This window comes from Triticum dicoccoides, chromosome 7B, assembly GCF_002162155.2.
Source record: "Triticum dicoccoides isolate Atlit2015 ecotype Zavitan chromosome 7B, WEW_v2.0, whole genome shotgun sequence".
Classification (NCBI taxonomy): Eukaryota; Viridiplantae; Streptophyta; class Magnoliopsida; order Poales; family Poaceae; genus Triticum; species Triticum dicoccoides.
Window position 1 is genome coordinate 604877439 of NC_041393.1, and position 12522 is coordinate 604889960.

At 53.4% G+C, this 12522-nt stretch overlaps 1 protein-coding gene across 1 annotated transcript; it reads left to right on the forward strand.

Annotated features, from left to right (window-relative positions):
• Positions 1–8395: 8395 nt before the first annotated feature.
• LOC119337750 (tyrosine-sulfated glycopeptide receptor 1-like) lies at positions 8396–12280 on the forward strand. Its single transcript, XM_037609931.1, has one exon. It carries the CDS (start codon positions 8690–8692, stop codon positions 11927–11929), a length of 3240 nt encoding a protein of 1079 aa, XP_037465828.1. The 5' UTR covers positions 8396–8689; the 3' UTR covers positions 11930–12280.
• Positions 12281–12522: the final 242 nt, after the last annotated feature.

Sequence of the window (12522 nt, forward strand, 5' to 3'; positions counted from 1 at the left end):
TTAATTATAATTAGGTTAACCTAATCACTAATTAAACTAGTTAACTGTTAGTTAATTAAAACAGTGTATGACATGCGGGACCCACATGTCAGGGTTGACTCAGTCAACCCCTGTTGACTGCTGACGTCAGCATGACATCATGCTGACGTCATAAATACATTTTTTTCGAATTAATTGAATAAATAATTAAATTCCAAAATTGTTAAAATCTTTTAAAAATCATATCTTTTAATCCGTAACTCGGATTAAAATATTTTCAACATGAAAGTTGCTCAGAACGACGAGACAAATCCGGATGCGCGGTCCGTTCGTCCGCCACACACCCCTTACCTATCGAACCCGCAACTTTCCCCCTCCGACTCCTCTGCCCGAAAACACGAAACACCGGGAATACTTTCCCGGGGGTTTTCCCCCCTTCACCGGTATCACCTACTACCGCGTTAGGGCACACCGAACACCGCGTATTGCCTTGATATATTTTGTGGTGCTTTGTTTGCTCTGTATTCATTATTTCTTCCCCCTCTTCTCTCCGGTAGACTACGAGACCGACGCTGCTGCTGACCAGTTCGACTACGAAGTTGACGACCCCTCTCTCTTGCCAGAGCAACCAGGCAAGCCCCCCCTTTGATCACCAGATATCGCCTACTCTTCTCTATACTGCTTGCATTAGAGTAGTGTAGCATGTTACTGCTTTCCGTTAATCCTATTCTGATGCATAGCCTGACATTGTTGCTACACCTGTTGATACCTTACCTGCAATCCTAAATGCTTAGTATAGGATGCTAGTTTATCATCATTGGCCCTACATTCTTGTCAGTCTGCCTTGCTATACTATCGGGCCGTGATCACTTGGGAGGTGATCACGGGTATATACTATACATACATACATACTATACAGATGGTGACTAAAGTCGGGTCAGCTCATTGAGTACCCGCAAGTGATTCTGACGAGGGGGCTGAAAGGACAGGTGGCTCCATCCCGGTAGAGGTGGGCCTGGGTTCCCGACGGCCCCCGACTGTTACTTGGTGGCGGAGCGGCAGGGCAGGTTGAGACCACCTAGGAGACAGGTGGGCCTGGCCCTGTTCGGCGTTCGCGGATACTTAACACGCTTAACGAGATCTTGGTATTTGATCTGAGTCTGGCTACGAGCCTATACGCACTAACCATCTACGTGGGAGTAGTTATGGGTATCCCGACGTCGTGGTATCAGCCGAAGCACTTCAGACGTCAGCGACGGAGCGGCGCGCGCCGGATTGGAACGTAAGCCTGCTCTTGTATTAAGGGGGCTAGTTCTGCTTCCGGCCGCCCTCGCAACGTGCAGGTGTGCTATGGGCGATGGGCCCAGACCCCTGTGCGCTTAGGTTTAGACCGGCGTGCTGGCCTCTCTGTTTTGCCTAGGTGGGGCTACGACGTGTTGATCTTCCGAGGCCGGGCATGACCCAGGAAAGTGTGTCCGGCCAAATGGGATCGAGCGTGTTGGGTTATGTGGTGCACCCCTGCAGGGAAGTTAATCTATTCGAATAGCCGTGATCTTCGGTAACAGGACGACTTGGAGTTGTACCTTGACCTTATGACAACTAGAACCGGATACTTAATAAAACACACCCTTCCAAGTTCCACAGACAACCCGGTGATCGCTTTTCCGCAGGGCGACGAGGAGAGGATTGCCGGGTAGGATTATGCTATGCGATGCTACTGGAGTTGCTACCTGGATATGCTACTTGGAGATGCTACTTGGAGGACTTCAACCTACTCTCTTCTACATGCTGCAAGACGGAGGCTGCCAGAAGCGTAGTCTTCGACAGGATTAGCTATCCCCCTCTTATTCTGGCATTCTGCAGTTCAGTCCACTGATATGGCCTCCTTACACATATACCCATGCATATGTAGTGTAGTTCCTTGCTTGCGAGTACTTTGGATGAGTACTCACGGTTGCTTTTCTCCCTCTTTTTCCCCTTTCCCTTCTACCTGGTTGTCGCAACCAGATGCTGGAGCCCTGGAGCCAGACGCCACCGTCGACGACGACCCCTACTACACCGGAGGTGCCTACTACTACGTGCAGCCCGCTGACGACGTCCAGGAGTAGTTAGGAGGATCCCAGGCAGGAGGCCTGCGCCTCTTTCGATCTGTATCCCAGTTTGTGCTAGCCATCTTATGGCAACTTGTTTAACTTATGTCTGTACTCAGATATTGTTGCTTCCGCTGACTCGTCTATGATCTAGCACTTGTATTCGAGCCCTCGCGGCCCCTGGCTTGTATTATGATGCTTGTATGACTTATTTATGTTTTAGAGTTGTGTTGTGATATCTTCCCGTGAGTCCCTGATCTTGATCGTACACATTTGCGTGCATGATTAGTGTTCGATTGAATCGGGGGCGTCACACCGCCGCCCCCATCCCCTAGTCCAATAGACCCATGGGGGCACCACCTCCCCTTTGGCATGCCTCCTCCTTTCCCGTATGGCCCAATAAGGCCCATTACTTCTCCCGGTGAATTCCCGTAACTCCCCGGTACTCCGAAAAATACCCGAATCACTCGGAACCTTTCTGATGTCCGAATATAGCCTTCCAATATATCAATCTTTATGTCTCGACCATTTCAAGACTCCTCGTCACGTCCGTGATCTCATCCGGGACTCCAAACAAACTTCGGTCATCAAAACACATAACTCATAATACAAATCATCATCGAATATTAAGCGTGCGGACCCTACGGGTTCGAGAACTATGTAGACATGATCGAGACACATATCCGATCAATAACCAATAGCGGAACCCGGATGCTCATATTGGCTCCTACATATTCTACGAAGATCTTTATCAGTCATACCGCATAACAACATACGTTATTCCCTTTGTCATTGGTATGTTACTTGCCCGAGATTCGATCGCCGGTATCATCATACCTAGTTCAATCTCGTTACTAGAAGTATCTTTACTCGTTATGTAATACTTCATCACACAACTAACTCATTAATCACATTGCTTGCAAGGCTTATAGTGATGAGCATTATCTAGAGGGCCCAGAGATACCTCTCCGAAACATGGATTGACAAATCCTAATCTTGATCTATGTCAACCCAACAAACACCTTCGGAGACACCTGTAGAGCATATTTATAATCACCCTTTTACGTTGTGACGTTTGATAGCACACAAGGTGTTCCCCCGGTATTTGGAACTTGCATAATCTCATAGTCTGAGAAACATGTATAAGTCATGAAGAAAGCAGTAGCAATGAAACTGTAACAATCATAATGCTAAGCTAACGGATGGGTCATGTCCATCACATCATTCTCCTAATTATGTGATCACGTTCATCAAATGACAACACATGTCTATGGTTAGGAAACATAACCATCTTGGATTAACGAGCTAGTCTAGTAGAGGCATACTAGGGGCACTTTGTTTTGTCTATGTATTCACACGTAACCATGAGGGTTGGGGCGCCCCTCTAGGGTTCCCTCCACCCGGCTTGGGGGGAAAGTCACCCTAGGGGAGATCCCATCTGCCCTGGCCGCCGCCCCCTAGGGGAAACTCTAGGGGCACCACCCCCTTCTTCCTTCCCCTATATATAGAGAGGTAGAGAGAGGGCAGCCGCACCCTTGAGCACATCTCCACGCCATGGCGCTGCCTCTCCTCTCCCTCGCATCCCTCTTCCTCTTTGTAGTGCTTAGCGAAGCTCTGCTGAGATTCCGCCACCACCACCGTCACCACGCCGTCGTGCTGCCAGAGGACTCGTGCTACCACTTCACCATCGCTCGCTGGATCGAGGAGGTGAAGGCGTCATCAAGTCGTACATGTGTTGAACACGGAGGTGCCATCCGTTCGGCACTTGGATTTGGAGTTTGCTGGACAGATCGTGATTGGATCGCAAAGACATTCGATTACATCAACCGCGTTTCTTAACGGTTCCACTTAGCGATCTACAAGGGTATGCAATCCGAGATGGGATCCATGTAAGAAAACAAAGTATGGACTTTGGAAGTATTACCTGAAGGGTGAAAGGCCATTCAAAATAATTGGATCTTCAAGAAGAAGACGGACGCAGACGGTAATGTCACCATCTATAAAGCTCGACTTGTGGCAAAGGGGTTTTCACAATTTCAAGGAGTAGACTACGATGAGACTTTCTCACACATAGCGATGCTTAAGTCCGTCAGAATCATGTTAGCAATAGCTGCATTTTCGATTATGAAATCTGGCAAATGTATGACAAAACAGCTTTCCTTAATGGTTTTCCTTAAGGAAGAGTTGTATATGATGCAACCGAAAGGTTTTGTCAATCCAGAGAATGCGGACAAAGTGTGCAAACTCCAGCGATCCATTTATGGACTGGTGCAAGCATCTTCGAGTTGGAATCTTCGCTTTGATGAGGTGATCAAGGTGTTTGGCTTTATACAAGTTTTTGGAGAATCTTGTATTTACAACAAAGTGAGTGGGAGCTCTATAGTGTTTCTAATATTATATGTGGATGACATATTGCTGATTGGAAACAATATAGAACTTTTGGAAAACGTGAAGGAGTATTTGAACAAGAGTTTTTCAATGAAGGACATAGGAGAAGATGCTTTCATATTAGGCATCAAGATCTATAGAGATAGATCCAGATGCTTAATAGGACTTTCACAAAGCACATACCTTGATAAGGTTTTGAAGAAGTTCAAAATAGATTAGTCCAAGAAGGGGTTCTTTCCTGTTTTGCAAGGTGTGAAGTTGAGTCGGACTCAATGCCCAACGACTACAGAGGATAGAGGAAAGATGAGTGGCATCCCCTATGCTTCTGCCATAGGCTCTATCATGTATGCGAAGTTGTGCACAAGAGCGGATGTTAGCCTTGCCATAAGTATGGCCGAAGGTTTCAAAGTAACCCAGGAGTGGATCACTGGACAACGGTGAAAGTACCTGAAAAGGACTAAGGAAATGTTTCTCGTTTATGGAGGTGATCAAGAGCTCGTCGTAAAGTGTTGCGTCGATGCAAGCTTTGACACTGATCCGGATGACTCTAAGTCTCAAATCGGATACGTATATTTTCTGAATGGTGGAGCAGTAAGCTAGTGTAATCCAAGCAGAGCGTGGTAGCTGATTCTACATGTGAAGCGGAGTACATAGCTGCCTTGGAGGCAGCAAAGGAAGGTGTCTGGATGAAGCAACTCATGACAGATCTTGGAGTTGTGCCCAGTGCACTGGACCCAATGACTCTGTTCTGTGACAACACTGGTGTCATTGCTTTAGCCAAGGAACCAAGGTTTCACAAGAGGACCAGACACATAAAGCGACGCTTTAATTCCATCCGTGATTATGTCAAAGAGGAAGACATAAACATTTGCAGGATACATACGGATCTAAATGTTGCAGATCCGTTGACTAAACCTCTTCCACGGGCAAAGTGTGATCAACACCAGAACTCTGTGGGTGTTAGATTCATTACCATGTAATGCTAGATTATTGGCTCTAGTGCAAGTGTGAGACTATTGGAAATATACCCTAGAGGCAATAATAAAGTGCTTATTATTATATTTCCTTGTTCATGATAATCGTTTATTATCCATGCTATAAATGTATTGATTGGAAATCAAATACATGTGTGGGTACATAGACAACAACATGTCCCTAGTGAGCCTCTACCAGACTAGCTCGTTGATCAAAGATAGACATGGTTTCCTAGTCATAGACATGAGTTGTCATTTGATAACGGGATCACATCATTAGGAGAATGATGTGATGGACAAGAACCAAACTATGAACGTAGGATATGGTCGTGTCAAGTTTATTGCTATCGTTTTCTGCATGTCAAGCATATGTTCCTATGACCATGAGATCATGCAAATCACTAACAACAAAGGAGTACCTTGTGTGTACCAAATGTCACAACGTAACTGGGTGACTATAAAGGTGCTCTACAGGTATCTTCGAGGGTGTCTGTTTAGTTGGCATGGATCAAGACTGGGATTTGTCACTCCGTATGACGGAGAGGTATCTCAGGGCCCACTCGGTAATACAGTATCACAATGAGCTTGCAAGCAATGTGACTAATGAGTTAGCCACGGGATCTTGTATTACGAAACGAGTAAAGAGACTTGCCGGTAACGAGATTAAACTAGGTATAGAGATACCGATGATCAAATCTCAGGCAGGTAACATACCGATAGACAAAGGGAACTACATACGGGATTAGCCGAATCCTTGACATCGAGGTTCGACCGATAAGATCTTTGTAGAATATGTGGGAACCAATATGGCATCGAGGTCCCACTATTGGTTATTGACCGTAGAGGTATCTCGGTCATGTCTACATAGTTCTCAAACCCACAGGGTCTACACACTTAACGTTTGGTGACGATATAAGTATAGTTGAGTCATTATGGTGGTTACTGAAGGTTGTTCGGAGTCCCGGATGAGATCCCGGACATGACGAGGAACTCCGGAAGGGTCTGGAGGTGAAGATTGATATATTGGACGAAGGGTATTGGAGTCCGGAAGTGTTCCGGGGGGTACTAGGTGATGACCAGCGTCACCGAAAGGGGTTTCGGGGGGCTCCGTCAAGTGTTGGGGGGGGGGCATGGGCCAAGGGGAGGGGCAAACCAGCCCACTAAGGGGCTGAGCCTCACACCATCTCACTTAACCAGGAGGGTTGGGGGAGCCCCTCTAGGTTTCCCTCCATCCGGCTTGGGGGGCAAGTCACCCTAGGGGAGATCCCATCTGCCCTGGCCGCCACCCCGCTAGGGGAAACCCTAGGGGCGCCACCCCCTCCTCCCTTACCCTATATATGGAGAGGTAGAGAGAGGGCAACCGCACCCTTGAGCACATCTCCACGCCACGACGCTGCCTCTCCTCTTCCTCGCATCCCTCTTCCTCACCGTAGTGCTTAGCGAAGCTCTTCTGAGATTCTGCCACCACCACTGTCACCACGCCGTCGTGCTGCCCGGGGACTCGAGCTACCACTTCACCATCGCTCGCTGGATCGAAGAGGTGAAGGCGTCATCAAGTCGTACGTGTGTTGAACACGGAGGTGCCGTCCGTTCGGCACTTGGATCCGGAGTTCGCGGGACGGATCGTGATTGGATCGCAAAGACGTTCGATTACATCAACCGCGTTTCTTAACGCTTCCGCTTAGCGATCTACAAGGGTATGTAGACGCAATCTCTCCTCTTGTAGATGGTCATCTCCTGGATTGGATCCTGGTGAGCGTAGGAAAAAAATTTGTTTCCCATGCAACGTTCCCCAACAGGGGGAGCATGCGGGCGAGGTGGCGGGCTATAGGTGGCGGCAGCGGCTGTTCTGCCCATTGGCGGTGCGGGCCAAGGGTGACTAGGGGCGTGGGTGGCTGTCTCTACATGGGTTGTTAGGCGGTGGGGTGCCAGCGTGATGGTGGTCGCTCTCGACATTGGTGGCCTAGCCGGTTGGCTTCGTTTAGGCGAGTTCAGGGGCCATTGCATGCGTAGTGCGAGCTCTCTCTATGGGCATGCAATCTTCACAATGATGACCAGATGGCGGCCCATGGTTGGTGGTATTGGAGGTTGGCACGTTATGTGGCTCCGGAGGGGACAATGACCGGCACGGCCGAGGCTACCCGGGCGGCTGGACAGCCGACTGTCTGGATGCCCCCTGTCCAGATATGGAGGGGCCATATCCGATAGGGCACCGGCCGATGCCCCCTCCGTTGGTGTTTGTCGGCAGTTGCCGGGTGGCACAGAGCCTCTGCGTGTGGCCTGAAGCGTCCTTACTATTGGGTTAGGGGTTTGTGTTATTTTGTTCCTTCCCTTGCAATGCGTATGCTCTTTTTAAACAGTTTGGCTAATTCACATTTAGATGTTTTTTAAGGATGTCACATCTAAACTCCTACAAATGTATAATGCCCTTTTTAAAACAAATAAGACGTGTGTTAAAAAAACAAATACGTGCATTGTCTTTCCCGCGAGCGTGTACACCCTGAGAGTCACCTACGAACACCCCGAGCAGATTCGAAACGCCAGCGAGCCAACGAAACGATAACGATAACAAGAGCCACCGACGTCAAAACCCCGGCAATCCTCCAAAACTGCAGAGGGCCGCGCACAACTAGCTCCATTTTAACGAACTCCGGTCGACGTACCCCCGAACACGTCCGTACAGAAAAGCCCCCCGTCTCGATCAGAACCGTAAGCGGCCGGGTCACATCACATGATCACATCGACCACATCATTCACTAACCAACACGGCCATGTTTATCGTACAAGCATGAAGCATCTGCTGATCAGATGGATGGAGCAACTTGATGATAGCTCACCGCAATAGTATATAAAAAACCCTGGCTGAGCTCGCTAAACAAATCGCAACTTGGATCGGTGTCTTACGCACTCGAGAGAGAGGGGCAGAGTCGCACATAAACCGCCCCTTGGACGCCCAATCGGCCGCGCTTTCAAAAGTCAGACCTGCCCCGAGCCAGGAGCAGCTCCACAGCATGACTCGCGAAGCACTACGCCCTCCATGGCCATGGCCATCGCCGTTGACCTCGCGCCGGATAAACCTATACGTAGTATATTACCACGACGACGAGCCATCTCCAGGCCGGCCAATGGGACGCTAGCTTCTCCATCCATCCCGCCCTCCCCCGCTCCGCTCCGGTCGTCTAAGAAAAAAGTCCACGCCCCGCCAAACGCCACGGCTCGGTTATTCCCCATGTTGTTGACGGCGGCGGAGGCCTCGCTATGATCACTTGCCAGAAGCAGCCGGTCGTCATTTCGGCGGGAACCGTGCTGATCGTCGTCGTGCTGCTGTTGGCTGGTCCGGTCGCCGGCGCGTGCGGCGACGGGGAGAGGGAGGCGCTGCTGACCTTCCTCGACGCGCTCTCGCCGCGGGCGGGCGACAACATCGCCTCCTCCTGGCTGGGCTCGCCGGACTGCTGCGCGTGGGAGGGCGTGGGCTGCGACGAGGCGGCGGGTGGTGGCGCGGTCACCAGAGTCTCGCTCCCCGGCCGCGGGCTCGGCGGGACGATCTCGCCGGCGGTGGCCAGGCTCGCCGCGCTCACGCACCTCAACCTCTCCGGCAACGGCCTCGCCGGGCCCTTCCCCGCGGAGCTGCTCGCCCTGCCCAACGCCTCCGTCGTCGACGTCAGCTACAACCGCCTCTCCGGCGCGCTCCCGGACGTGCCGGCCGCCGTCGGACGCGCCCGCCTCCCGCTGCGGGTGCTGGACGTGTCGAGCAACCATTTGTCCGGGCGGTTCCCGTCCGTGCTCTGGCGGTTCACCCCGGGCCTCGTATCGCTCAATGCCAGCAACAACAGCTTCGCCGGCGCGATCCCGTCGCTGTGCGCCATCTGCCCGGCGCTCGCCGTCCTCGACGTCTCCCTCAACGCGTTCGGAGGGCCAGTCCCGCCCGGGTTCGGGAACTGCTCGCGGCTGCGGGTCCTCAGCGCCGGCCGCAATAATCTCACCGGCGAGCTCCCCGACGACCTCTTCGACGTGACGTCGCTGGAGCAGCTGGCGCTCCCGTCCAACCGGTTACAGGGGAGGCTCGATCGCCTGCGGATCGCCAGCCTGATCAACCTCGTCAAGCTCGACCTCACCTACAATGCGCTCACCGGCGGGCTGCCGGAGTCCATCGGCGAGCTCACGATGCTGGAGGAGCTCCGGCTCGGGAAGAACAACCTCACCGGCACCATCCCGCCGGTGATCGGCAACTGGACCAGCCTCCGCTACCTGGACCTTCGATCGAACAACTTCGTCGGGGACCTCGGGGCCGTTGACTTCTCCCGCCTCACCAATCTCACCGTCTTGGACCTGGCCTCCAACAACCTCACCGGCACCATGCCGCCCAGCATCTACACCTGCACGTCGATGACGGCCCTGCGCGTGGCCAACAACGAGATCACCGGGCAGGCGGCGCCGGAGATCGGCAACATGCGAGAGCTGCAGTTCCTCTCGTTGACCGTGAACAATTTTACTAACATCAGCGGCATGTTCTGGAACCTCCAGGGATGCAAGGACCTCGCCGCGCTGCTCGTGTCGTACAACTTCTACGGCGAGGCCCTGCCGGACGCCGGCTGGGTCGGCGACCACGTCAGCAACGCCCGGCTGATCGTCATGGAGGAGTGCGGTCTGACGGGCCAGATACCGTCGTGGCTGTCCAAGCTGAAGGGCCTCAACGTCCTGAACCTCGCCGGGAACCGCCTCACCGGTCCGATCCCGAGCTGGCTCGGCGCCATGAAGAGGCTCTACTACGTGGACCTGTCGGGCAACCACTTCGCCGGGGAGATACCGCCGTCGCTGATGGAGCTGCCGCTGCTGGCCTCGGAGAAGACCATGGCAGAGTTCAATCCGGGCCCTCTGCCGCTGGTGTTCACCCTGACACCCAACAACGGGGCGGCGGTCAGGACGGGCCGCGCGTACTACCAGATGTCCGGCGTTTCCGCCACGCTCAACCTCAGCGATAACAACTTCTCCGGCTCGATCCCGCGAGAGGTCGGTCAGATGAAGACGCTGCAGGTGCTCGACCTCAGTTACAATAACCTCTCCGGCGGCATCCCGCCGGAGCTCAGCGGCGTCACACAGATTGAGATTCTTGACCTCCGCCAGAACAGTCTGACGGGCTCGATCCCGCCGGCGCTCACCAAGCTCCACTTCCTCTCCGACTTCAACGTCGAACACAACGATCTCGAGGGCCCGATCCCGACGGGCGGTCAGTTCAATGCTTTCCCGGCGGCGAACTTCGCGGGGAACCCGAAGCTTTGCGGCCAGGCGATCTCGGTCCGCTGCGGCAAGAAAAGCGGAACGGTGACGGGCAAGTCTTCGCCGTCCAAGACCATGGGCAAGGGAGTGCTTGTGGCCATCGTTCTTGGAGTCTGCTTCGGTGTGGTTGCCGTCGTCGTCTTGGTCGGACTCGCCGTGATCGCCATCAGAAGGTTCATAACGAACGGATCCGTCAGCGACGGCGGGAAGTGCGCGGAGTCGGCCCTGTTCGACTACTCCATGTCGGATCTGCACGGCGACGAGTCCAAGGACACGATCTTGTTCATGTCCGAGGAGCTCGGCGGCGGCGACCCGGCGAGGAAGAGCGTCACGTTCGTGGATATCCTGAAGGCGACAGACAACTTCAGCCCGGCTCAGATCATCGGAACGGGGGGCTATGGCCTGGTTTTCCTGGCGGAGCTGGAGGGCGGCGTGAGGCTGGCCGTGAAGAAGCTCAACGGCGACATGTGCCTGGTGGAGCGGGAGTTCCGGGCGGAGGTGGAGGCGCTGTCGGTGACGCGGCACGAGAACCTCGTCCCCCTCCAGGGCTTCTGCATCCGCGGCCGGCTCCGGCTGCTGCTGTACCCGTACATGGCCAACGGCAGCCTCCACGACTGGCTGCACGACCGGCGGCCGGAGCAGGAGGAGCTGGACTGGCGCGCGCGGCTTCGGATCGCGCGGGGCGCGGGGCGCGGGGTGCTGCACATCCACGAGGTGTGCACGCCGCAGATCGTGCACCGGGACATCAAGTCGAGCAACATCCTGCTGGACGAGTCCGGCGAGGCGCGGGTGGCGGACTTCGGGCTGGCGCGGCTCATCCTGCCGGACCGGACGCACGTGACGACGGAGCTGGTGGGCACGCTGGGGTACATCCCGCCCGAGTACGGGCAGGGGTGGGTGGCGACGCTGCGGGGCGACGTGTACAGCTTCGGCGTGGTGCTGCTGGAGCTGCTCACCGGGAGGCGGCCCGTGGAGATGATGGCGGCGGCGGGGCAGCCGAGGGACCTCGTCGGGTGGGTGATGCAGATGCGGTCGGCCGGGAGGCGCGCCGAGGCGCTGGACCCGCGGCTGAGGCAGGGGAGCCGGCCGGGCGACGAGGCGCAGATGCTGTACGTGCTCGACCTTGCCTGCCTCTGCGTCGACGCCATCCCGCTCAGCCGGCCGGCGATCCAGGAGGTGGTCAGCTGGCTCGACAACGTCGACACCATCGGCACGTCCTGACGTGGTCTGTGTAAAGCGAAGATGGAGCGCTCTGCGGGCAGAGATGGTTAGAGTTTTGGGACGGTGGATGGAGTCGATTGATGAGATAGAAAAATCAGAATGAGAATTCAGAAATGGCGATGATGTTCTTCAGGCAAATGACTGAATGAAGGACACTCCACCATCGATAATCACATTCTGTCCCGTCGACTAAAGCAACATGGACTAATTTCTGAACCCTGATTGGTGGGGGTAGTGTATAATTACATAGGTTTGCCACAAAAATGGATGGAGCCTTGCTCTTTGTTCGACAAAGAGATCTCTGGTCTCCGCATCGATCGATGCACACAATCATCTTTACTGTGAACTTTTAATCCATACACAAGTGTAAAATGAAAAGAAGAAAGAATAACACGGTATATCGGGGCCAACCAAAGGTAGAATGGATTACATTCTACAACTCATGCATCGTAAATTGTATTGTTAGTCAATCACCCGATTTGGTCGAACAAAGGCTACAACCTCCAAGTGGCTACACCTAGAGGGAATTCTCACCTAGAGACCAAATTGAGCTTCAAGAACTTGGTAAAATAGTTGCTTGGTAAAACATGTCC

Bases quoted from the DNA above. Each gene is read 5' to 3' on its own strand.
- LOC119337750 (XM_037609931.1), top strand. From the start codon at position 8,690: ATGATCACTTGCCAGAAGCAGCCGGTCGTCATTTCGGCGGGAACCGTG.